Below are 25,288 nucleotides of genomic sequence, written 5' to 3' on the forward strand. Positions count from 1 at the left end.
GTAGGCCATCACCAGGACCTCCCCTCAATAGTCCGTTTGTTATTGTAAGTTTAAATAAAAATTTATTACCCGATGCCAGAAATTAAATAAAATAAATTACAGAGACGACCTAATCAAGCAGCGACAGTAAATATTGGATCAACAGTAAGACCTTACGTGCCACCTCAAGGGCAGTATCCTCATCAACAGTATCCTCACCAACAGTACCCTCATCAACAACATCAGTCTCCGTCTAATTATCCTCAGTACCAACAATATCAGCCGCGTCCTCCAGCTTATAATCAACAGTTCGCTTCACCTTCACGACCTGCCGTCCAAACTCAGCAGTACAGACCCGGACCTACGCCTCCTAGTCCATACCCTTATAACCAACATGCAGGACCAGTTCCCGCGGCTGCAAATAGTGGAGGATCCAGTTACGCTCCATACGGAAGTGTAATATAAATATTTTAAAATTCAAAATAAATTCCTGTCCAATTAGAACCTCAGATAATTATTAATCTCAGAAATTTGGACGAGTTTACCTGGTAAAATTGTCATTACTTTATCAGCAAAACTTAACATCAATTGAAGTCAAAATACAATGGACAAAACATCCAAATAATTAATTACTTAATTTCGTCGCCTAATCTCGTCCAAATTCTTGAGATTAATAATTATATATTATATATCACACTGTACAAAATTCGATCCTGATTTTTTTACAGTGTACGGACACGATTTAACTACAAAATTAGAATCTCAGTAATTTAAAAAAAAAAATTCATTACAGAACGCAGTACCAGCAAGTTCAGTAAATCCCCTGTCTTTGATAGGAGGGGCAGTAAAAGAAGTTCTGGGGGGTGGAGTTTCACTAGTGTCATCAGTAATAAACGCAGTGTTCGGAATATTGGGAGCATCATCATCCTCAAGTGATTCACCCCCAGCTCCATCTTATGGACCTCCGACCGGTCATTACGGGCAGGCATCCGGTTAGTTATAAAAAATAGTAACGTATAAATAAATTGAGACATAAATATGAAAAATTAAACATTAGCTAGTGGAAAGTGTCTTGTTAGTCAGACCTTACGCAACAATGTACCGCTTAGACTTTTATTTACACGGATCTTAATGTTGTTACGAATTCTCGGTAACAAATGAAATTATAAATATAGATGTAAATATAAATATATATAATATGCGTACGTAAATATTACCGGTACATATATGTCGCGTGATCGCTGACGTGTAAAATCCTATATCGTGTCCGGGTGACACGGAAGTCTCGGCACAAAAGAAAAGACCGTAACTCTTATGTGTCTTATGTTATATTTGGTCACTTCCGAGCTATCGATTCTACCCAAGCCACACCTATCGTTACTTTTATCAACATGTTACGTATTAATTTAAATACATTTATGTTTACGCATATATAATATATACACATTTATAATTTATTATACATTATATATGATAAGGTAGTAATAATTATAATGCATTGAGAAAAAAAATCCTCTCGAATTATTGTGTAGTCTTACCACAAAAAATTATGACACTAAAATTTGAAATCTAATATACTTTTGGCGCGAAAATTTAAAGATTTAAATTTAAATAATTTTCTTACTCGAAGAAACCCAAGATTTAATCAAGATATTTTATTTTTTTTTTTTTTTTGCAATAGTGTAAATAAATTTTGATTTTCCTCTGTCAAGAAAATGAAGCTTCGCGGCAAATATGAAATTAATAATGCAATAATTTATATCAATATATTTTTTTTCTCAGTGTCAATGATAATAAAAATAGAAATAAGGATAAACATTTTTGAATAAAAAATTAAATAAATAAATTGCGTGCTACTACTTTCATCAACTACATCTTGATCTTTTGACTTTCTCACGGACATATTTATGATGCCATTATACTTTCTTTTCACTCATAATTTTATATTTTAATATTTATTTTTATTTATCATTTATTCTTGACAATCGTTATTGCTCATAATTAAATTAATTTAAATAGACGTTTTTTTTTTTTTTTTACTAATCAGTACAGAAGTTCGCGGTAAAGACTTTTTTTTTTAATAAACTTAAATACCACTAAGTGAAACAAACATTTATTCGGTTCGCCACTCAATTATTCGCTAAAAATATTTTAGTATATATTTATTTTAAAAAATATAAATTCATAATAAAGTAATAAATTATTACTTAATCGATAAATTAAAATATTTTGCCAGCGGCTACAAAAATTAATTACAGCGAATAAATAGAAAAAAAAAAATAAGAATTTATAAAAATTTGAAAACTGTACATCACACGTGAAAGCTGTTAATTTATTTTTTTCATGTAATTGTGCAATAGATTAATATTTAAATACATATATTTATATAAATATGCGTCAAAGTGACGGTAAATTACAAAAACACGCAATTAATTTGGTAAATATGTTGATTTCATTATTAAATAAACAGCAGAAGTCTAATTTAAAATAATAAATTGTTCATTTGGTTATTTTACATATAATTATTCAATTCAAAGTCTCGTATATTGTGTGTCATTTATCGTAATTTCATATATTTCGAAATAATACGCGAATCATCTCTAAGAGCTTGAGGTAAAATATATTAATATGTGATAATAATCGTGCCTATGTTTGAAGGCGAACTAGAGACGATTCACTGACCTCATTATTTTTTGCAGTAATTTATTTTTTTTTTAACATTCGTTTTTATTAAATGAATATTAATTCCATAAATAAAAAAGTTTCTCTAGAATTTAAAAATATATTTAACCCAATAATAATAATAAATAAGTAAATAAAAAAATTATCAAAATACAATTCCTTTCTCTGGGTTCTGTGGCAATCCGGGTCTTGATCTCGGGTCATTGACTCACATCAATTATAAAATCTCGGCAGCTTTTTCTCGATGCAATAATGCGTTTACATTACCACGTGTACTTACGGTTTATAATAAGAGATATATGCTACCGAGACAGACATTGAAAGTCTCTTGTGTGGCTTATGTCTCTCGTGCCACACAAGAGATTGCGAGATCATAAATGTAATAACTAGAACACGGCACACGCATATACTTAATGATCTACACTACAGACTATAGACACCTTTGGGCATTGGAAAATCACTTGTTAACATTATTATAATATTCATAACCATATTTAAATTCAATAGGATTTTATTACAAAATTGTATTCGATTTCATTATTTTCCGATAAGAAAATCCGAAGATAAATTAGTCACCGCGTACTTGAAAATAAAACAAACTATTTGGTTTCAAAATTATTTGAGGGAAGGGTGGGTAAGTAAGTCAGTCGGTATAAAGACCAATTTTTTATTTTTTTTGCAACCATGACTCATTTTACCTCAGACTCAGCTTTTCCAATTAAAAAAAAAGAAAAACATAATTAAGAAAATACTTGGAAAAAAAAATATCAATTGTCCCGGCTGACCAACTTGCCTCAAATTTTTCTACAAATTATTATTTGATTTTATTATTTTCCGATAAGAAAATTCGAGGAAAAATGAGTCACCATATATTTGAAAATAAAATAAAATTTTATTAAACGAAAGAGTGGGCAAGTTGGTCAGTGGGTCAGTCTGGATAGTGAAGCTAATTTAAAATTTTCAGTAAAAAAAAATTTTTTTTACAACCATGAGCCATTTTTTACCTCAGACAGCTTTTTCCAGTTTTTTAAAAAAATTATTAAGAAAATATCAATTGTCCGAGCTGACCAACTTGCCTCAACTTTTTCTACAAATCATTTTTAGAAATTAAAAAAAATTTTTTATATTCACAAAAAAAAAAAGGATTTTTTGAGAGGTGAAAATTTTTTCGCTAAATTTTTTTTTATCTGTCCTTAAAATGATGTCTCATTTTACCCCGGGTTTCCTTGTATCACTTCTATTTTTATATAAATAAATATTTATCAAATAGTAAATAAAATGTATAGAATGTGTACTAGAATTTATAAATAAACGTGTCAACAGGTACATAGTTCAGTAATTAATTAAAAAAAAAAAAAAAAAAAAATAATAATAATTTTCTAAGTGCTTCGTAAAAAATCAATGAATAATACTTTGTAAATAAATGATATATATTAGCTAATAGATTGAATCGATTATATAAAATAAAATAACCTTTTTAATTGTACTCGTTAAATAAATTGATTGTTTCCATTGACAAGTGAAAGGTCGGCATAATTTAGAGAAAGGTCGCGTGGTAGTCGACAAGGTCGAAGGTCTTGGGCGCCTAAGCTCATTTATTAAATAAGATGTTTTTTTAAAACCGCATCGTAAATTTTATTGGTCTAATCTAATGTATAGATGCTTTTATAATAGATAGTTAATATTCATGCACGTGAATTGCATAAGTGAAGCTGATATCACAAAAACTTTCTATTCGCATCGCAGTTAACTTTTTTAAACGTAAACGTTATTTCAAAATAAGATATCGAAAGATGATGCTCGCATCCGTCCTAAAGTAACTGAGTCATTTTTATTTATTTGGTAAAAGGTGAAAGGTAGAGTTTTTACAATCCGCTGTACAGTTAATCAATAGTTTTATTATTTTGATTTTTATTAATTTTTTTTACTAATAAAAAAAAAATATATACGGACAAGATTAATCAGGAGTATTTAAGAGAAAGTATTTAAGAGAATCTATGAGATAAAAAATATCGTAACGAGCTATACATAAGTGTTATGTAAAATTAATCCATTACTTTGTTAAAAAACAAAAAAATAATTTTAAAAATGGTTAATCATTTTTTATAATTATAATTAAATATTATTATTTAATAAAGTGTTAAATAATTAACAGTATTAAGTGATAAAAATATAATGTATCAACTGTCTATTGATTGATCACGCTCTCTTTTACGCAATTTAAAATTATGTCTATATATGCCTGTAATTAATATTTATGCAACAGTTTAAATAGATTTTATTTATTATTTCTTAATAATAATTATTCTAATGACTCGTTTTTTAAAATTCGTATCTCGGTTTCTTGGCGAGTGACGTCTTTGTAATTTCCGGCTATCGAATTTCCCCATTACTTTCTTTATTCACCGGCAGTCTACGAGTGAGTGTCAAACACGAGTGTTGTGTAGATTAAAATTTTCGACAGTTTTTAAATTTTCGAATATTTGAAAAAAATAATCGCAATAAAAAAAAATATTAATTGATAAGAAGTGACTGTAAGAAGCTTGTAAGGATATTAAATAGTGTTAATTTTTAGTGTTAAAATAAATCAGCAAAGCAGGGAGTGGAAAAAGCCGTGAGGTAAGACTTGATTATAAAATAAATTTTTAATTCGTATTTCCTATTGTCTTATGTAAGATTATCGAGCTGCCCAAGATATCCTAGATCCTCGATCCTTATGCCAGTATCCTTTTTAAATCTTATTGGAAAGTTAAGATTTAAAAATAAAGTTGACTGTAACTTGCTTTCGCTCAGCCCAAGCTTCTCCTTCTCTACCTCTCATTCCTTATATTTTACTTTTTTACGTCTTATTGTTTTCATTTTTTTTTTTTTTAAATTTTTTTTTGAATTTACTGGAAAGTTACCGCGTGAGCTCGATTTAAATCTGTCTACATTTATCTACGTTACGCGGCACCACAAATCAATCATTCAAATTTCACATTTACCATCAATTTAAAAAAAAAATAATTTTCCTTCTTTTTGAAAATTTTAATTTTTTTTGGCGGGAAGTTAAAAAAATTTTTATTTCATTCAAAAATGGAAATAAAATTTAGTGAATTTTTGATTGATAGATAAATTTTGTAAACAACAATTATGCAATAGTTTTATGTGAAATTTAATGGATCGAGAATATGATCCTTGATCCTTTCCATACGATGAACCGTGAGCGGAATTAATAACTATATTAAGTAAAAGAAACAAAAAAAAAAAAAAAAAAAAAAAAAAAAAAAAAAAAACAAACATATTCAATGGATACTAAATACCAGAACGTCTGTCAACATCTTACATTATTACACAATTGTCATACATAATATTCTTTTATATCAAATATTTATGAAATTGAATTTTTTTAAAAATTAAACTTTAAGTTTTATAATTTATATTTTTAATTGCATTATGCAATAATTGTTACTTCCTTTTTAAATGGAGCCGAAAAAATTTCTTGTATTTTTTTTTTTTTTTTTTTTTTTTTTTTTAAATTAAATAATGTTCTTTATAATTAAACAGCAATTTATTATTTAACGTAAGGTAAATTTAAATTGAAATAATAATAATGGACGAATTAATTAAGGTGGCATAGATAAAACAAAGATTTGATTAATAAAAAGCCTAAGGCGAATCCTCTCCCTTCTTCATCAGTACAGCAGTTATTAAAACCCGTGACATCGTCATCTCACGTTCTGTCGTGCCGGCACGACGTATCTGAAGACTTGTATCAAATCTCTCTCAACCCGAAATATTCAAATTACCGATAAATATAAAAAAACCCACGTCCTTCAATCAAAAATTTATATTGAGCCCATATAATCCTAAGCAAATATATATATATATACATATATATTGGTAATATAATTAAATCCGCTGGACGATCTTTTTCTTCAGTGAGCACCGATACTATTAATCCTATCCAATCCCCTTGTAAATACAACCAGACGATCTCGACTTCGGGGTCTCGTTCGGCATCGACCGCAAACGAGTCTCGCACCTCGACTGGCACGCATCGAAGTCTCCGTCAAGTTCGCGAGAGTTTCCCATTTGGTCACTAACTTTCTTCATTCGTAAGTAATCGACATTAATCCATTAATCTATCAACTATTTATACATTTAATTACTAATAATTATATATAAATTTTTATATTTCAAATTCCCTTTAATGGTAACTTCACATTCACTTTTAATCTAATCCTGGTCGATTTATACCCAAGGACTTTTTTCTACGCGATGACAATTTTATAAATTTAATCGATACTCAAATAGATTTATTTTATTTACAGATAATTAACGTTTTTTATTTTTTAAAATCAAAATGAAATTTTTATTGGCAATTATTGGAGTCGTAATAGCCGTCAGTCTCGTTAAGAGTAGTCCGATTATTAAAAGAGAAACTGATGACTTAAGTCCTTTAAATGAGGTGAGTATTAGTAATAATTGTAGTAATTAATTACATATATCAACTGTTTATTTTATTTTATTTTTTTTTGAATAAATTTCCGAGTATTTAAATTTTTTGGCAACGCCACGTGCTATCCAAATTGTCTTTTTTAATAAAAAAAAAATTATTAAATTTTTTTACTTTGGTTCAATTGGTATCGGATGTAACGCGAGAGTTACACTAGAACCCGCAAAACGTGAGCATTAAAGAGTAGTGTGAGTTGAGAGTGAAAGTAAGTTGGATTGGTCCAGACCTTTCGAACTGCCGCTGCGACTTGTATGTATTTCCGTACAAATGTCCACGTGATTAAATTTTAAATAAAATTTTTTATTTGTATTTATTTTTTTTGACTAAAAAAAATAAATATCGTCAATGGGCTTTATGGAATTTCGCAACATGTTTAATACACATGACGCACTCAATAGTTACGTAAAAAAAAAATTTAATTTCCCGAAGACACACTTTCTTTAAATACAACTCGCACACGCTGGGCATGGGAATTACTATTTTAAACTAATGATTAACAATCAATTAGACGTATTAGTGTATAAATATTTATATATACTTTATCATTTTTTTTTTTAAATGTTGTGAGAGGAAATAGTGTCAAGGTATTTTATACTCTGTTTCTATTGATAGTTTGTATGGAAATCGATAAATAAATAAAAAAAATTTTTTCTGTTCGAATATTAAAATATATATTTGAATAGATGATTGATATCTCAAGAAATTTAGTGCAAGTATTTATTAAAAATTATAAAAATTATTTTCGTGCATGTTGTTAACAAAATATGATCCTGAAGTTACCCGACAGTTCGCAATTTTTTTATTTTTTTTCAACAATCGAATTTAAAAAAATAAAAAAATGCACATGTAGAAAATTTAAAAAACTACATGTGCAATTTTTTTTTTTTTATAATCTATCGTTTTTCAAAAATCCAAGAATTATTAAACATCGGTTAATGATCATACTGAACTTAGCCGACGTCCAATAATTTTTGGATTTTTTTTTTAACAATAAATTATGGAAAAAAAAATATTTGAAAAAATTGCACATCTAGTTTTTTAAATTTCCTACATGTGTATTTTTTTATTTTTTATTATTTTGTAACCGATTTGTTAATATCAGTAATTTTGTAATTGATTGGCTAATTTCAGTATCATAGCAAAATAGTCTTTTTAAATAAATAATTATTTAATAATAATAACAATAATAATATTCGATAAATTATTTTTAATATTTGCTGTAGGTTTATGTGTTTCAGAACGAAAATGATCAATCATTAGACGAAGAGCCGCATGGCGACAGAGAAAAGAGAAAAATTGGCGTAATAAAATTAGGAGTTTCAAACGGTATCATTAATTTTGTATTTGGTGTAAGTAAATAATACTTTAATAAGCCATTATTATTATCACAACCATTACTACTAACATAATTATTTAGTTATGAAAGCTTTGAGCTATATTTAATGTAGTATAAGCATATATTTAATACGCGTAACGTAGTTAAGTATTTTAAAAAGCATAAAGCATTAAATTTTAATATTTTAACTCCACTTACGATAGATTACGTACTTTCTCAAGTAATAAAGTCATTGCCAAGCGAAACGCATACAATTTATCAATGAAAAATTTCACAATGACCTAATAATGTTTTAAAATTTACAGAAATTAGATTCGTTCCTAGATGCCAAGACAAAAGCACTGGGAGTTCTCGATGAATCAAATAAAGCTAAGAATGCAATTTACGGTATTGACCCGAAGCAATCAGCTACCAAAGAATTTATAAGTGATATTATTGGTAAAAAAATCCAAGCAGGTACTGCCGGAATAGGGCCGCTAATAAACAGTGCGACGACATTTATTTCAACTAAATCCCAAGGACTTGTCGGTGCACTGACATCTAAATTAGCGCCTCTCAGTTCACTATCCGGTGGATTATCAGGTAATTTTATTTCATTTATTAGTCTTCTATTTATTTACGAGAACTAAAATGGGCATTAATTTTTATCAGGAGGTTCTGGAGACTCAGGAAGCCCCGGAGGTGGATCTGGAGGTGGATTGGGAGGAATTTTGAGTTTGGTAACGAGTTTAAGTGGCAGCAGTAGCAGCGGTCTCGGAGGACTGGGAGGTCTGAGTGGCGGAAGTCCACATGACGACAAGGAAAGTTCCGACGGTGGTAGTTCAAGTGGAGGAACGGGAATAACAATCGGCGATTTTCCCAGTATTGGTGGCGGGTATTGATAAAGTAAAAAAAAATAAAGCCGCAGGATTAATTAATTAATTTTATAAAAATACTCAAATTCCCCTACACCTTTGTAACACCAAAAATACGTCGATTAGATGGTTTTTTTAGGCACGAGGCGTTTCTAACGATTATTTTTATTCTTAAGAGCTTTGGAACCGCTTCGAGCTTGTATTAAATACTGTTCAATATTGTTTTTTATTTTTTATTTTATATAGATTGTTTTGTATTGCCATCGCAGTTATTTTTTTTTGTAAATGATTATTATATTAAGGCGAGATTGACGGCTTCGCGCTCGATATTTCACAAAAAATCATGTAAATAGCAGATTTTATATTAAAAAAAAAAAGTTATAATAAATTTATATATAAATGATGGATATATTAAATATATAATTGTTATTGAGTAATAATTATATATAAATTGTTAATAATTAATGATTTAATATAATAATAATAATTGTATGAAATAAAACTTAGGTCTGCTTTTTTTCTTTAACTACAAAAATCCTCTCCTTTCCTTTCAATTTATTTATTCTTGTAAATGGTTTTTTTTTTTTTGCAATAAATAAATAATTTAAAATGGGCCGCACTTTTTATTGAGGGGGAGGAAGCACCTAGAATTTATTAACACCAGTAAAAAAAAAAAAAAATTGACCGAGGGAATGAAAAAAATATTTTTTTTATGGCAGGTGTCAGGGACTACTGACGATACCCCGATATTTGATAGGAACAAAGTATCATTGGAAGTACCCTCGAAAGCTTTTGGAACAGGATTCACCCTAGTGACGAACATCAGTAAACTACTGGGAAAGTTAATCCTCGTAAGTCAAAAAAAATTCAAATTATTTAAATAAATATTATATAAATTTATATTTATTTTGTTCAGAACTCGGCGCATCGTACGGAAAACGTACTCGAGGTGTTCAAGCCATTTTTCCGCGGCGCTTTTGCAATCAAAGGACTGCCGTCAGACAACGAAATTAAAAAAAAAAAGAGACAATCTACTGAAAAAAATCAAGTTAAATAATGCTCAATAAATAATACCAATAAATTTACAGTGGACTAAAAATGCAAGGATCTATTATCAATGTTAAAAAATTTATGATCCTGAAGTTAGCTGACGAAAAAAAAATATTACAAAAAATTACACCTCTAGCTTTTTGAATTTTCTACATGTGCATATTTTAAATTATTTCTTTTGTAATTGATTTGACAAAAAAATTTGAAAACTGCTAATTGTCTGTTAACTTCAGAATCATAAAAAATTTCATAACGTAATTGATAATTAATATACAGCTTCAGCAATTTTATTCCACTGATACATGATCATTGATTGTGTATCGGATCTCCGATTCATCAGGTTATAGCTCAATAATATTTGTACATTTGTTTAAATAAATAGTTTATTAAAAAAAATTTTTTCATTATTATTATTATCAATAAATAATTAACGAGTAATCGTGTCGCCATCTGACGAAATGGAGTCCGGGTTACAGGTCTAGATCGTAGCTTTCCAGTCCGTAAGTGAGAAAGAGAAAGAGATTGGATCGAATCGAATCGGTTTGTTTGGGAAAAGGGAGCAGTTGAATAGTCGATTGAACACTCGATGGAGCACAAGAACACGTAAGTAAATTTATTTATTACGCCCATTATCTTGTAATATAATTGTCGATATAATGACTATTATTTAATGATTCTACTGATTAATACTTGGTCTTTCTCTTTCAAGGACAAAGAGAAGCGAGTAACAGGTGATTTGAGGCAGTGGGGGGTCTAGGAACTCTTTGGACCTCATATTTTGAAATATATAATGTTGGCCTTGAAGATTAACGTACTGAGCATGGGATATCTCGAAAAACTCATCTCGCCGCTATCAGTATTAGTCTCGCTGTCTGTCTTGTACGATGCACTGCGTGCACATGTTTCTGTCTATCGCGTGTTCAAGTTTCGCTCCAATTGACAAATCCCGATAATTATACGTTAGTATTTTTTTTATTTTTATTTATTACCTAATTTTAATTTTATCCAGATATATGAGAGAAATAAATCTTGCAAGTCATTTAGAATTTATCTTAAAGACAGGTAAGTCTTTTAAAATAGCCAGCGAGCATCTCTTAGACCAATTAATCTTAAACTTTTATTCAAATTACGATATTTAAATATTTAAACTCAATAATTTTATTCTTTATATTTTTTTGCAGACTAAAAATACCTTTGACATGTTTAATGGTACAGGTAAATGACATAACATTTTAAAAATACTACTTTGCATTTAATTTAATATTCATTTTTTTTTAATCTAAAATATTTTTAATGTCTGAGTCGAAAGTATTTTTATATGAATTTAAGTAAATCAGAACCCGTATTACCGCGTATTTGTATTAAATTATATAAGTTTTTAGGACATTACGTGATCAATTAAATGAATTTTTATATAGAGGAAATTTAAAACTTAAATATTTATTTTTATATTGAGCAAATAAATAATATTAACTTACGTAAAAAATATTATTTTAAATTCGTCTTAATTATTTTTAGTGCACGATGACCTCGAGTTTCTCTTTTCACTATTGCAAGTGTATATGTAATGCACATATAATAAAATAATATAATAATTACTGATATATCACAAAAGACCTAAAGTTGTTATCATTTTATAAATGTTTAGTTTGAAAATAGTCAAGAAATTTCTAAGAAAATTATTTATCTAACGTATTATAGCATTACTTTCATAACAGTATTCGTGATACACGGCAAGCATTCATGAGAAAACTATTATGTAAATTTGTATAATGTGGTCCAAAGAACTGACGTTTGTTATTTTATTTCATCACTTTCTTCTTATGAGTCATTAAAATTCATAATTAAAAAATTCAAACTAATAATTTTATTTATTCACTCAATAAATCATTTTGAATTCCGATTAAAATATTACGATTCATAAATAAAATTTACAGAATCAATTTTTTTTTTCGCTGAAATTGTTACAAGGATATCAAGAGTCATCGGTTACTTGGGTCTAATGTCTAAAAAAAATTCCATATGTAATTAACTGACTTCTATTTATTTAATTACGTTAAGAAATAATTAAAATTTGCATGTAATTAATTATCACATAAATCATTAACGGTTAAAAAAAAATTTCCATGATTAAGCAAAAAAAAAAAATTGATTTTAGTGAACGCTAGTGAATTACAAATAAAAATTTTAATTACGCGAATTTACATGATACTGAAATTAAGATTCTGAAGTTCGCTGACAATTAGAAATTTTTGAATTTTTTTTTTCAACAATTTAATTAAAAAAAAAAAAAAAACAAAAATATGCACATGTAGAAAATTAAAAAAACTATAGGTGCAATTTTTCGAAATAATTTTTTTTTTTTAAATTTATCGTCTAAAAAAATTCAAAAATTATTAAACGTCAGTTAATTTCAGTATCATTGAAATTAGCCGTCTAATAACTTTTGTATTTTCGAAAAACGATAAATTATAAAAAAAAAAATATTTCGAAAAATTGCACCTATAGTTTTTTAAATTTTCTACATGTGCATATTTTAAATTTATTTTTAACAGATGGGAGTGAAGGTTCATAAAATAAAAATTAAATGTGCGCGTAATCGTCGTAATCGATGGAAATCCCGATTGCGGAAATGTCGCGGAAGTTGCGTATAGAAAGTTAACACTGAGGCTGGGGACTTATCTGGCCATATATGTTCAAGATAATAGTGAAATGAACTGTTAAATATAAATATATAAATATATGTAATTGAAAAATATATATATAGTTAAAGTTAAACTATTTGTCAATAATTCTAGATGATATTTCGTCACATTACTCATTCGATACACGTTCAAATACTTAATAATATTTAAGTATATATACAATTAATCACGTAGTCTAGAGCATATGGATATGTTGTCCAAATATTTCCCCTCCTCAGTTAAAAAATAATAATAATAAATTTAATTGATTAAGTGTATGAAATTAAAGTTCTCAGTCTATTATCAACCTCTGCGGTTGTAAAAACCACAAATTAGTTTTTATTTTACAATAAAATTTAATAGTAGAGTTATAGCCATATTCAATTTTTTTTTTTCCGTGAGAATTTTTTTTTAATTTTATATATAATTTCAAAAATATTTACTAATTATTATTTACAGTTATGAATAAATTAATTTTGAGCGTCTGTGTGCTGATTATGGGATGGAGAATAGAAGTGGATGGTCAAAAATCTACACGTTCGATAGATAATCAGAGGAACGGATTGAGGCCAAACAATATTTATGCTGGTGAAATTTATCCAAAGTATGTAGGCCCCGAATTGAGAAAAATTCAACCAGCTGATAATATTTATTCGGAGATGGTTTATGGAAAAGAAAGTATAAAAAATGATGACAATGAGGACGAATTGGAGTTTATAAAGATGCTGAAAGATGAAACGACATCTATCGACTTCCAAAAATGGGATTCTATCGGCGAGCGCGTCATTTCCCGGGCAAATGTCAGTGAAGAAACAAAACGAGTTGTTAGACAAGTCAAGAAACAGAGACCTGGTTTTTTTTGGACACTATTTCGTGTTGTATTTGAGGTAATTTACTAATAATAAACCAATTTATTAATTATTTCATCAACTAACTCTTTTTTTTTTTTTTAATAGACAGTTAACGAAACGAGGTCGACAATCGAACAAATAGGAGACATATTGTCTCAAAATATTTATCCCGATACCACAACTTCCAAAGCCTCATTAGTATCAACAAAAGCTAAAAATTCTGGCAGTGTGCCTGGAAGTGCTGATGTGACGATAAAAGATTCGCCAAATAATCAAACCTCAACAACTGAAGCTCCATTCAGATTAACAAGAAATTTGTTACAAAATATTGTTCGAAGAAACGTCCGCGGTCTTGTTCGGCTTTTTAATATCGAATGGAGAGATGCCATAAATGTAAGTTGAGATTTTTTTATTATCTACATATAGAGTCGAGGTACCATTTTTGGCCACTTTTGGACATGAAAAATTTGAATAAAATAATTTGTAAAAGACGTGATGACAAAATTGATTTTAAAACTGTGTTCAAAAATACTTTTAACCTGCTATTAAAATGGTAATTTTATTTTACACTTTTTCATTAATTAAAATAAAGTATCAAATGTCCAAAAATGGGACAGTGGCTACAAATGGTGCCTCTACACACACATATATATAATTAAAAATCAAAATTACATTGTATCGATAAATTTATGATTGCAGCAATCACGGAAAAGTATAAAAAATTTCCAAAAGGATTTGTCCAAAAGTGTTCAGCCATTTTTGGCAGACAATCCAGCTGCCTATTGATGATTAAAAAAATAATATTTTAAAATTAAATGTAACAGTAGTTAGAAATTTTATATTTAAATTTTAAATAGTGAATATATGTATATATAATCTTATTGTATATAAAAAACAGATTGCGTAATATGAGGTCGATTGAACGGTAAAATATCAAAATCTTTCGTAAATCTTTGACTTTTACTATAAGGGAATTCCATATTATGTATCACGTCATAGTATCTGCTGTGATTGTACACTCATTTGTTGTGTAATAATAATATATTTTTTAGTAGTTTACTATATGTGATTTATTTTAACAATCCTTAAGCTGACGCCCACGTATTTTTTTGTAAGACGACAGGATGGTGACCCGGCGAAATAAAAGCAAATTTATAAAAAGAGAAAGCCAAGTTACTGATGATTGGTCAATATAACCGTGGGCTATGTCAACGAGGACTGTTTATATAGAGGATGGTCCACTACTGATCAGTTTAAGTAATAATCTGGCATCGATACGATCCGCGAACAAGCAAGCGAATAAAAAAATATATTTAATAATAAAAATATAAATAATGTTTTATTCGGTACTATAATAGTTTTTAAAATTATATAAGTGATTTGGGAAATGTTTCGAGTTTTTGGATTATTATTATTTGTTAATTGGGCAACTGGTGAGAATGTTGTTTTTGAAGATACAGGAAGACATCGTGTGAGTTATGGCACTACTGAAATTCCAGTTAGACCGAAGCCACCCAGTGTTGGGCCTAACACTATAGATAATATTTTTCAGGTATTTAAATTTGAATAATTGATGAAAAAAAAAATAGTTATGATATTTTTAAATTATTAATTATTTAATATTTTTAATTTAGATACCGATCGCAGTTATAAAAGGCACATCAGCCGCTGCTCAGTCATGGTATCCAGAAAATGAAAATATGATAAATAAAGTATTTGATGTAATATCAAAAATTAGATAATTACTTTTTATATACACTGTAAAAAATCGGGAATGATTACGGGTTTTATTTAAATCCAAATTTACTCCGTCACTTGGAGTTTTTACAATAAATAACTCCGCATATGGAGTAAATAGGGAATTTGTTTTTTCAACGAATTGATCTGGATTTTATTTAAATATGCATTCACTCTGATTCAGAGTTTAAATATTTAAATAAATTCCGCTTCGGAGTAAACTTTACCCCGAATTTTACCCACTTCGCTGAAAAGAGTAATTCTCTATTTACTCATGCGCAGTGACATTTTTAAAAACTCCGAGATTCCGAATTGGAGTAAATGCAAATTGAAATAAAATCCAGATCACTTCGAGTTCACTCCCAATTTTTTACAGTGTAATAAATATAATAAATACATATTCAATTTATTTAATTATAGATTCCTGTGGCAACGTTGCAAGCGATAAGTAATTTAGTAAAAGATCGTCTTCCTCAGGAGCCAAACGAATCCACTCAACCGGAACGAAATCGAAGACGCAGAAAAGTTGGTGATGACTTTCAAGAGCAAGATCAACAGAATCAACAATCATCCTCAGAAAATAACAAAACTCAAAAAAGGCACGTCCATGGATTATTAGATTGGGATTTTCCTTTGGTTGACTTATTTTGGGGAGGTCACAGCAGCCACAACCATGGCCATCATATTCATGAGCACAAGAAGAAAAAACGCAAACCTCATGGACTTCATGGAAGTCATGGGCTTGGTAGTCATAACCATGGACATTTTTTTGGTAACAATCACAACAATATAGGCCGACCAATACTAGGTGGAGATGGCAACATTTATCACATAACTGACACTCTTGATGACGCGATTCAAATTGGGCCTTGGAAACCTTACATCGGAATACAAAATAAAATAGCTCCTGGTTCTCCATTTCAATTCTAATAACTCTGATCGTAAAATATTAATTTATGTACTGTACTGCTTAATTATTATAACACTAACGTCTGAGTAATTATAATTAAAATAAAATAATTTTTGTTATTTATTTACACTAAAAAGGAAACGTAATATCTTTAGCATTGAAGTATAAGTATAAGTATATTGTATATTATTATAATAATTTTTTATTTATTTAAAAGACTAAGGAAATAAAAATAAAAACTATCCTTGTAAATAATTTCTTTGTCTAAAAATAAATTTCCTGGCTAAAAAAACTTGTTTACGACAAAAAAAAAAGTAAGACTAAAAAATTTGAAATTTAAAATAGAATTTTTATTTTAAAAATTCTATGTGATGAGAATAATAAATAATAATAATTTTGAATAAATAAAAAAAAAAAACAAATGAATTGATGAGTAAACTTCCGACAGAACGCACGTGAGCTTCACTTTATTAAAATTTCCATTGCAAATATCAGTGCGTCAATGACCCATCGTAATTAAATGCAATTTTTTTTTGTGAAAAAAAAGAAAAAAAAAAAAAAAAAGAAAGAAATAACATTCAAGTGACTTTTGATATATTGACAGGTGTCAAAGTCTTCTAAGACAAAACCATAATTATCATTATGATCTTCATCATCACTGAAATAATTGTTAGCTCCTTTATCTGAGCCTGCGGCACCTTTGATTGGATCTAAGCCCCACTCGCAGAGCACAAAATCCCTTCTCTTGAGACCACAAGTGCATTGAAAGTGCGAGTGGTCGGAACTTTACAGGCTGACTTGTCGACATCGCCGAGTCATTCTGTTTCCGCGACTCACTAAGATGGTCAATAATAAATGTGTCGTGATTTTATTACTGACAATAATATCGATATCGAAAGCTATGCCGCATTCACAGACAGTTGAGGACGATCATAAGAAATCTGACAGCAAACAAGATTCTCTATTTAGCGTGAGTTTTATTTTAATTATTTAAATAAGTTCATTATCCTCATCATTACTTATTCTCACGAGTTTACTTATATTTAAATTTATATTCATATTTATGTACTTTATTGTTATGAAACAGCGTAAGTACTTGTAGTAATAAACTTTCGCGTTAGCTATTTTTATTTTTAAATTACTGTCTATTGTACGTTACCTAAAACGTTTATTTTTTTTTTTAGAATTCATCTTTTTTTTTTTTTTGCAATAACTGACTTCCGTTGAGCCGCTTAATGAACGTAAACTCTCTAAAATTACCTGAAATTATTTCAAAACAACATAAATAGATGTTTAAATATTTAATAACATAACTTCTAAATGAATATGCAAATTGTTGTTTACAAAATTCCAGTTGCCCTTTTTGGAGTTCAAAAATGGAGGAGTGAGAGTTAATTTCGCTGGCTATCATGCAGAAGCTGGTCTAGGAGGCCTGTTAACTGGCGATGCTAAAAGCGGAGGACTTTTTGCTGGAGCTGGAACACCTTTTGGTGCCCATGCATCTGCAGGACTTGGCGGGGGCCTTAATGGCAACAATGGCGGCAATGCTGGTACGTTTGATAAATTTCAAATTTTCATAATATTTTTTTTTTTTTGGTAATTATCTAATCCAAAGTTAATGTATCAATATTTTTTGAAGGTGGAGGATTACATGCGCGAGCTGGACTAGGTAATGGTGGTCCAGAAGCTGCTGCAGGACTTGGAGGTAATTTAGACGGTGCTGACGGTTCAAAAAACGGAGGTGTCCTTTACACGGCAACGAGTAATAGAGGAAAAACTAGAATCGTTATGAAAAATATTGGCGGCGCTTCTAATGTCAACGCACCACCAGTTCCTAATGCGAATAACATTCAATCGATTCCTCGAAGCAAGGTAATTACTGCTTACTCATAGTAATTAATTAATCATGACGATAAAATTTTTTTTACTCAGGAGCAGAGTTCAAATGTCCAGACAACTGATAGCGAATTAGTAAGACGCGAAATTAATTCACCAGGTGAAGGGGTCAATGTCGTTGATCCAAATTTACCAGTAGCACAACAAGGTAGACAAAATGATTAATGATCATTAATTAATATTTATTACGAATCAATGATTATTGATTGTAAAACCATTTATTCTGTTTTCAACTAGCATACGCTCACGCATACGACCGTTGCCGCAAAAAGGGAAGACGTGTCTGCAATAGACTCAGAAAAACAATAATCCAGCAACAACTTCCGCTTGCACAAGTCCCTGGTGACTTTACAGCCGACAAAGTTATTTTAAATGAACCGAGTGCGTTGTCTTTGGACGCTCGCACCAGTGGCAAAATAATTGCCGAGAATACTGGATACGCAAATGTTGCTGTGGCACCTGGACCAGCACCATCTCCAGCAGCTTCGTCAATTCCATCGCCAGCATACGGGCCCGCACAACCAAGGACGCTCTTTGACGACATATTCAACGTAATTCCTTCCATAAATTTATTTGAATAACAATAGAAAAAAATATAAATAATAGAATAAATGAGTTCGTGAGTATTTTATTAATTACACTTATTTCAGATTCCCATATCCACTTTGCATGCAGTAAACCAGTTGCTGAACAGCAAAGTTGGACGCTAAATCTGGATATCGTGATACACTCATCGTGTAAACCCAAGGACGCACTTCTCCACAATTCTTAATTTTTTTATTACTATTCTATCTCTTTATCACCAACTGGTTTTAGTAGCATTCATCTTTGTTTACATAAAACACGCGGAAAAATTCGCAAGATAATTATTAAGTTAAGAGTAAACACTTTTTTTTATTAATTGAGATGACGTTCGAGCGATGATTAATATTTTATATGTATTATTTTTAAACCTCACTGCTTGCCAGTAATTATTTTTATTGCGTCCAAAGATTTTCGATCAACGTACCAGAGTTATTATTTTTTTTTATTACCGTTTATTATTATTATTATTATAATAACTATTTTTCTTAATTTTTTGTGTAAACAATTGTTTGATTAATTGTAAATTATACCCTCTTTTAATGCTAACGCTTCATATATAATTTTGAATTACGTATGTCAAACAATTGTCGCACACGTAATTTCTATATAGACCTTGAGTTATGAAATGGATTAGCGAAGCTAATAATTATTCATTATTTTAATTAACTAATACCATTATATTATTGATTACTTATTACTTGTATACAATTACCTTTGTATCGAAAAAATATTTTTATTTTTGTTAACAACAACTACGTTAAAATATATATGGTTATAAAAAAAAAATACTAAATGTAGACAGTAAAAAATTTTCTGTTAAATATTTAACATTTTAGTGTGTTAATTTACAACACTGCTTTTGTGTTATTTGATCAGTTCATTTTTAAAAAAAAAAATTTTAATTGAAACAAAAGTAACATTTACTCAGTGCTGGATTGTAAAAAATCGGGAGTGAATGTGGAGTGGTCACGAAATTTTTTTTAAATCCGCATTCACTCCAGATTGAATCCATATTCACTCCGCAAATTTTTTACAGTCTACTGTTCAAACAACACTTTTAAAATAGAACTTTAACACAGAGCTCGTGTTAATTTATTAAAATAACACAAATAATGTGTCGAATTTAGCGTAGTCACTCGTTAAACATATATACATGAATTTTTATGTATCAAAATAACACACATAAAAATGTTAAATCAACACTACATGTGTCGCAGATAAAATTTGAATGTGTAAAAGTTTTAGAACCACTAACAGAAAATATTAACATTTTTTTGTGTTATTTTTTTTACACAAATGAATAATGTTAAGACAACATAAAAATTTGTATAAAATACTGTTCTAACACACAGCTATGTGTTAATTTTTTAAAAATTTTTGACTGTGTACTGAAGACATCTTATTACTCGAAATTGTCACTGCAGTCAATAATTACAAATTATTAAATTAATTTACATATTTTTTTATAAAAACACTACAGGTGACGTAGATGATGAAACTGCAGTAAAGCGAAAGTGTGTTAAGAAAAAGAATGAAAAAATTTTTTAAAATAATTGCAGGATATCTTCGGAGTTAAAAAGCTGAACACAATAAACAAGTTAATGATTATGTCAATTATTGTTATTATTGGTACTATTGTTATTACGATGATGAGATAAAACCATAAAAAGATGACCAAATATCCTCGATACTTTGAACTTGTACGTACAAGTAAATTGAAAGAGAAAGTAAAGGGGAGATGTCGCAATAGGCTTGACGTCCAGCGTCAAGTGGAGGTGAAGAAAGAATCAGTTGGTGACTGTTAATCACAACGAAAGGTTGTATATCTTTTCAAATACATTTTTACCCATATATTATTTTACGTAAGCATTGTTTGTAAATATATGTATATATATGTTACACGTATAACTTGTTTATTGGTTGTAACTCGCGACAAATAGATTTTAATATCAAGTTTATTGATTATTTATATTTGTAATTTCAGATCAATGCAATATGTCTGGGAAACATTTAGTACTTTTACTTGTGTTAGTAAATTTTGATAAACACGTGTTATCAAAACCTACTGAGCATGTGGAATTAAGTCTAGAGACACCTAAAGAAATAATAAATAGCACGATTATAAAAGTACCCAATCGGTGGGATCGTGGGATGGTAAGTTTGAGTTATTTTTTTATTTCATTATTATTATTATTTTTAATAATTTAACTCTTACAACTTATATTTGATAATTAAGTATAAAAATTATATAGCGTCTGAATAAAATTTTGAAAATTTTTGTTCGCCTCAAAAAAATTTTTACTTGCCCTTTAAAATTTTCGCATTATAAATTGAAAATAAAAATTTTCTTGAGGTGAGAAAAACTTTTCTTGAGCCGAGAAAAAATTACTTACGCTAAGAAATTTTTTTTTTTTTTGGATATTTAAAATTTTAGTTTAATAATAATTGCGATGTAAGAGTTAATATTTAAAAAAAAATATTAATAATATAATGACGAGCGAGTGTGAAATAAAGTAGAAAAAAAAAAAAATAAATAAGTAGAATCCTTGAAATTGAAGACAGACTACTGAATTGTCCCTTGTAGGAACTGTTAGGCCAAATTATGGACTCACTAAGATTTGGCAGAGGGAGATTAGTGAATTTTTTGATGATGGCTAGAAACGAGATTGCTGAGCGCGCGGAGGTAAACTTTTTTAAATCTATTTTTTTTTAAATAAAGAAAAAAACTTAAATATCAGTAGAGTCGCTAACAAATGTATTGAATCATAACTTATTTGAATCACGTGCCAAAAATCACTACTTTAATATATTTGTACAGTTAAATATATAAATATTTATGTATAATGAGAGTGAAAATTACGCATTGTTTTATGAGGAAAAGTTTCACAATAACGCAATAGATAGAGATTTGCCAAGTTTGTAAATCACGTATAACTTAAATACTCTGTTGGAATATTAATATTAGATATATTTATCATAATGTTATTGTTTATATAATTTTTTTTATTAATTTTCTGTTAAAGGAATTCACGAGCGAGGCGGCCAATAAATTGGTCGCACTTTTGGCGGCGCGAGACGCGCGGAAAATAATTCAAAATAAGACTGAGAAACGCAATGCCATCAGTCCAAAAATAGAAATAAGTACGACTGTCAACACACCAATAAAAATAGGACTTTTGGACGATTTTTTGCCGCCCAAGACGCGTGAAACGTCACGATTAGAGAGCGAAACTGGTCAGTCTTTATTTGAATTTAAAAAACCTAAACCAGTTCAAGGATTTCTCCAGAATTTTTTGTCACCAGTTCCTCTAGTCGATAGAATAAGAGAAGAAGACAAATATGGAAATAGCGGCGATAAGTTTATTGGAATTGGAAGGGCTCTGATAAATGGATTCGAGGGGTTCAGTAATTTTCTCAATGCCGTTGTTGAAGTAAATAATTTTTTTTTTCTATTTCAATTGTTTGGTTTTTATTTTTAATGACGGTGATATCTAACGATTATTTTATTTGAATTACTCGCAGATTCCGGTAGATGCGGCAAAAAAAACTTCACGAGGAATTACAGCTGCGCTCAATCAAATCGGTGGAAAGCTAGTAGGCCTTGAGTGAAACTGAAGTTATTTATTAATTATAACTATCGATATATATATTGTGTAATTTTGTAAATATTATTATGGGTTGTTGTTATTAAAATTTTATCATTAAGAATATTTACTGTTCTGTATTTATAATTTAAATGTTTTTTGTAGTTTTAAATGAATAAATAAATTGTTTTTATTAATACAATTTATGAGTCACTGAAAAATTCAATACGAATAAAAAATACGACAATTATTTAATTTTTAGAAAAATCTAACGATGATTATAAATGTAAATTAAATTTTTTAATTTCATTAATGACAAAACTTTTATATGAAATGACAAAATGACAAACGATAAAATTTACTAAAATTGAACTTTACAGAAGAATAATAAATGTTTATTATTATAGTGTTTACTTGAGGTAATCTCTGTGGTAATAAAAAAATTAAGCAATGATTTGACTTGTGTGAATTTTAAATTAAATGCAAAAAGTATTTAATTGTATTTAAAAATTTTAAGTTATGACTTATGACATTTTATTAATTTTTCATTGATATGTAAGACCACCAAACTTAGCACAGTTAGTATTCAGTTATGGGCATAATTATGCAATTAAAAATTAATAAAAAATACGGGCATGGACTTTAGAATAAAAAAAAAAATAAATAAATAAAATGAAGAGAAAAAAAGTTACAGGCCACATTCCTAAAAATACATTGCGCGAATAGCGTTCCGAATTTCAGGTACATAAAATCGATTGGCATGACTCAGAAAACGAATTCGTGATATTTATCTTTGTAGGTCAGTTCTGGTAGGATGAAAATAAGTGTGCCTGGATGCATTGTTTGCTTATGAATCAATACTTTAACAGCAATTATAATATAATTGAGCTGAAACTATTGACTCGACCAGGACATACGCGCGGCAAAATGTACAAAGCTCATGACTTCATGAGTCTTGTGACAATCGATCAGCGCAAAGGACACGTATGCCACTCAACCCTTTCTGGTTGGACACCCAGAGAAATGCAAATTACAATAGAACCAATCGTAAATTATTTCTCACGTGTATGCTGCGTGCAAAAATACGAATGGATGCAACAGTATCCCTCTACTCTTTAAAACCATAATTTGAATCCCTCTCTCAAACTTTGGACAGTACCGTATGAACAAAAATTTTTATTATCTGGCTTTTTGTCAAGCTCTCAAACTGACATTTTTACAAAATTCTTTTAGGTACGACACTGGTAGTTTTACCCGGGAAAGATTATAAAAGCGGTTTTTTTCCGGGCTCAGTTACAATCACTCGTATAAAGCAAATAGAAATGTTCTCTGAGAAGTCAATTTATAAATTTACTCTAATTCTCAATAATTTTATAAAAAATAAAAAATTATTTTTTCGAATCATTTAGTAACCGAGATAAATTTATTTTAATTTCAAATTTAAATATATATATATTTTAAATCATTCACTTGAAAATAATTTATCATTTCTATAAATCGACTTTATCAATTTATTCAAAAACTATAATTATAAAAATTAAGTAAATAATAATTATTGCTGTGTATTTTTGAATACTAAAAAAATTATAAACGCACAAAAAATTTTCACCATGAGATTCTTCGACGCAAAAAATCTCAATTCTTCAACAACTTCTTGATAAGGTAAAGAAATCCAATATTATAAATCATATTTTATTCAAATTTATGTGTAACTAAATTTATTTGGTTGATTTTATCAACAGAAACTACTCGAATGTTTTTCCAACTGGATGATTTTTCAAAAGCACAATGTCATCACCAAGAAGATTTCATCGGATTGGAGACAATGCACAATTCATCAAGGAGTTTTATCAATTTCAACACCGATTTCAAATTTCATACATCATGCGGCCACTGATCTATGGTACTGCTAACATAATATCCCTATTTTCTACTTTGAGATAAAAATTGACTTCAAAAATTTGAATAATTCAAAATTTAGTAAGTTATCATTTACTATTTAATTAATTACTTTTATAATAATTATATTTAACAATAACTATTTTGCTGATGCTATTACGAAAATTTTTAATTAATGGATATGAACCAATGAACTGTTAATGAGACATCTGGTTCATTAACTGAATTAATGTCACCATTACGATAAAAATTGCTATGATTAAAAGAACTATTACAAATAATATGTTTATTATTATAATATAGAAAATTATACCGATTTCTATAATCATATAACCAAATTAAAAATCGTCAATATCTGTTTGTTTGTTCTGTTCCGATGACTAGATTTTTTCAGTACTTTTATTAAAAAAAAAAGTTCAAAATTATTTTTTATAAAATTAGGGTACAAAATCAGATTTGAATTTATTTCTCGTCACCCGGTCAAATTTTTCTTTCAATGGCCAATTTTTGCGTTTTCGGTGTATGGAAATTTTTTAAACATAATAAATTTTTAAATATATATAAATTATATTGTAAAGCATATCTTAATTAACAATAAATCATGAAAATATGCACGCTATTGATGTATTTTTTTTCATTAGATTCTAATAAATCGGACAATTATATTTTATATCATGATATAAATGTTTATTAATGGAATCGTTTGTTTGCGACACTTTTTCACTTACAGTTTCCTTGAGTAA

General features: G+C 28.7%; 4 protein-coding genes across 6 annotated transcripts; all 4 read left to right on the forward strand.

Moving 5' to 3' along the window:
* Window positions 1-6,394: 6,394 nt before the first annotated feature.
* Window positions 6,395-10,782, forward strand: LOC103571160 (uncharacterized). Its single transcript, XM_053740444.1, has 8 exons — window positions 6,395-6,758; window positions 6,975-7,111; window positions 8,383-8,508; window positions 8,801-9,077; window positions 9,147-9,369; window positions 9,596-9,617; window positions 10,069-10,200; window positions 10,266-10,782. The coding sequence occupies exons 2-8, from the start codon at window positions 7,007-7,009 to the stop codon at window positions 10,404-10,406; spliced, it is 1,026 nt and encodes a 341-aa protein (XP_053596419.1). The 5' UTR covers window positions 6,395-6,758; window positions 6,975-7,006; the 3' UTR covers window positions 10,407-10,782.
* A 137-nt stretch (window positions 10,783-10,919) lies between these two features.
* Window positions 10,920-16,836, forward strand: LOC103571086 (uncharacterized). 3 transcript variants are annotated; one of them, XM_008549088.3, is made up of 8 exons: window positions 10,920-11,002; window positions 11,109-11,461; window positions 11,581-11,614; window positions 13,543-13,970; window positions 14,040-14,327; window positions 14,634-15,486; window positions 15,569-15,655; window positions 16,092-16,836. In XM_008549088.3, exons 3-6 carry the CDS (start codon window positions 11,599-11,601, stop codon window positions 14,718-14,720), a joined length of 819 nt encoding a protein of 272 aa, XP_008547310.1. In that variant the 5' UTR covers window positions 10,920-11,002; window positions 11,109-11,461; window positions 11,581-11,598; the 3' UTR covers window positions 14,721-15,486; window positions 15,569-15,655; window positions 16,092-16,836. The 3 variants fall into 3 exon arrangements, with proteins under 3 accessions (XP_008547310.1, XP_008547311.1, XP_053596710.1); XM_008549089.3 differs by having other exon boundaries at window positions 11,109-11,358; XM_053740735.1 differs by lacking the exons at window positions 10,920-11,002; window positions 11,109-11,461; window positions 11,581-11,614 and adding an exon at window positions 13,404-13,480.
* A 457-nt stretch (window positions 16,837-17,293) lies between these two features.
* Window positions 17,294-20,295, forward strand: LOC103571089 (uncharacterized). The gene is made up of 6 exons (XM_008549091.3): window positions 17,294-17,551; window positions 17,936-18,131; window positions 18,221-18,453; window positions 18,514-18,625; window positions 18,715-19,028; window positions 19,128-20,295. The coding sequence occupies exons 1-6, from the start codon at window positions 17,423-17,425 to the stop codon at window positions 19,185-19,187; spliced, it is 1,044 nt and encodes a 347-aa protein (XP_008547313.1). The 5' UTR covers window positions 17,294-17,422; the 3' UTR covers window positions 19,188-20,295.
* Window positions 20,296-20,868: 573 nt separating this feature from the next.
* LOC103571090 (uncharacterized) lies at window positions 20,869-22,772 on the forward strand. Its single transcript, XM_008549092.2, has 5 exons — window positions 20,869-20,924; window positions 21,047-21,216; window positions 21,647-21,745; window positions 22,086-22,493; window positions 22,585-22,772. Exons 2-5 carry the CDS (start codon window positions 21,058-21,060, stop codon window positions 22,669-22,671), a joined length of 753 nt encoding a protein of 250 aa, XP_008547314.1. The 5' UTR covers window positions 20,869-20,924; window positions 21,047-21,057; the 3' UTR covers window positions 22,672-22,772.
* Window positions 22,773-25,288: the final 2,516 nt, after the last annotated feature.

This window comes from Microplitis demolitor, chromosome 7, assembly GCF_026212275.2.
Source record: "Microplitis demolitor isolate Queensland-Clemson2020A chromosome 7, iyMicDemo2.1a, whole genome shotgun sequence".
Classification (NCBI taxonomy): Eukaryota; Metazoa; Arthropoda; class Insecta; order Hymenoptera; family Braconidae; genus Microplitis; species Microplitis demolitor.

Bases quoted from the DNA above. Each gene is read 5' to 3' on its own strand.
- LOC103571160 (XM_053740444.1), top strand. From the start codon at position 7,007: ATGAAATTTTTATTGGCAATTATTGGAGTCGTAATAGCCGTCAGTCTC. The intron at 7,112-8,382 runs GTGAGTATTAGT...TATTTGCTGTAG, and splicing joins ACTTAAGTCCTTTAAATGAG to GTTTATGTGTTTCAGAACGA. The intron at 9,618-10,068 runs GTTATTTTTTTT...TTTTTATGGCAG, and splicing joins TGTTTTGTATTGCCATCGCA to GTGTCAGGGACTACTGACGA.
- LOC103571086 (XM_008549088.3), top strand. The intron at 13,971-14,039 runs GTAATTTACTAA...TTTTTTTAATAG, and splicing joins TATTTCGTGTTGTATTTGAG to ACAGTTAACGAAACGAGGTC. The intron at 14,328-14,633 runs GTAAGTTGAGAT...TTATGATTGCAG, and splicing joins AATGGAGAGATGCCATAAAT to CAATCACGGAAAAGTATAAA.
- LOC103571089 (XM_008549091.3), top strand. From the start codon at position 17,423: ATGGTCAATAATAAATGTGTCGTGATTTTATTACTGACAATAATATCG. The intron at 17,552-17,935 runs GTGAGTTTTATT...ACAAAATTCCAG, and splicing joins AACAAGATTCTCTATTTAGC to TTGCCCTTTTTGGAGTTCAA. The intron at 18,132-18,220 runs GTACGTTTGATA...TATTTTTTGAAG, and splicing joins CAACAATGGCGGCAATGCTG to GTGGAGGATTACATGCGCGA.
- LOC103571090 (XM_008549092.2), top strand. From the start codon at position 21,058: ATGTCTGGGAAACATTTAGTACTTTTACTTGTGTTAGTAAATTTTGAT. The intron at 21,217-21,646 runs GTAAGTTTGAGT...TGTCCCTTGTAG, and splicing joins ATCGGTGGGATCGTGGGATG to GAACTGTTAGGCCAAATTAT. The intron at 22,494-22,584 runs GTAAATAATTTT...AATTACTCGCAG, and splicing joins TTCTCAATGCCGTTGTTGAA to ATTCCGGTAGATGCGGCAAA.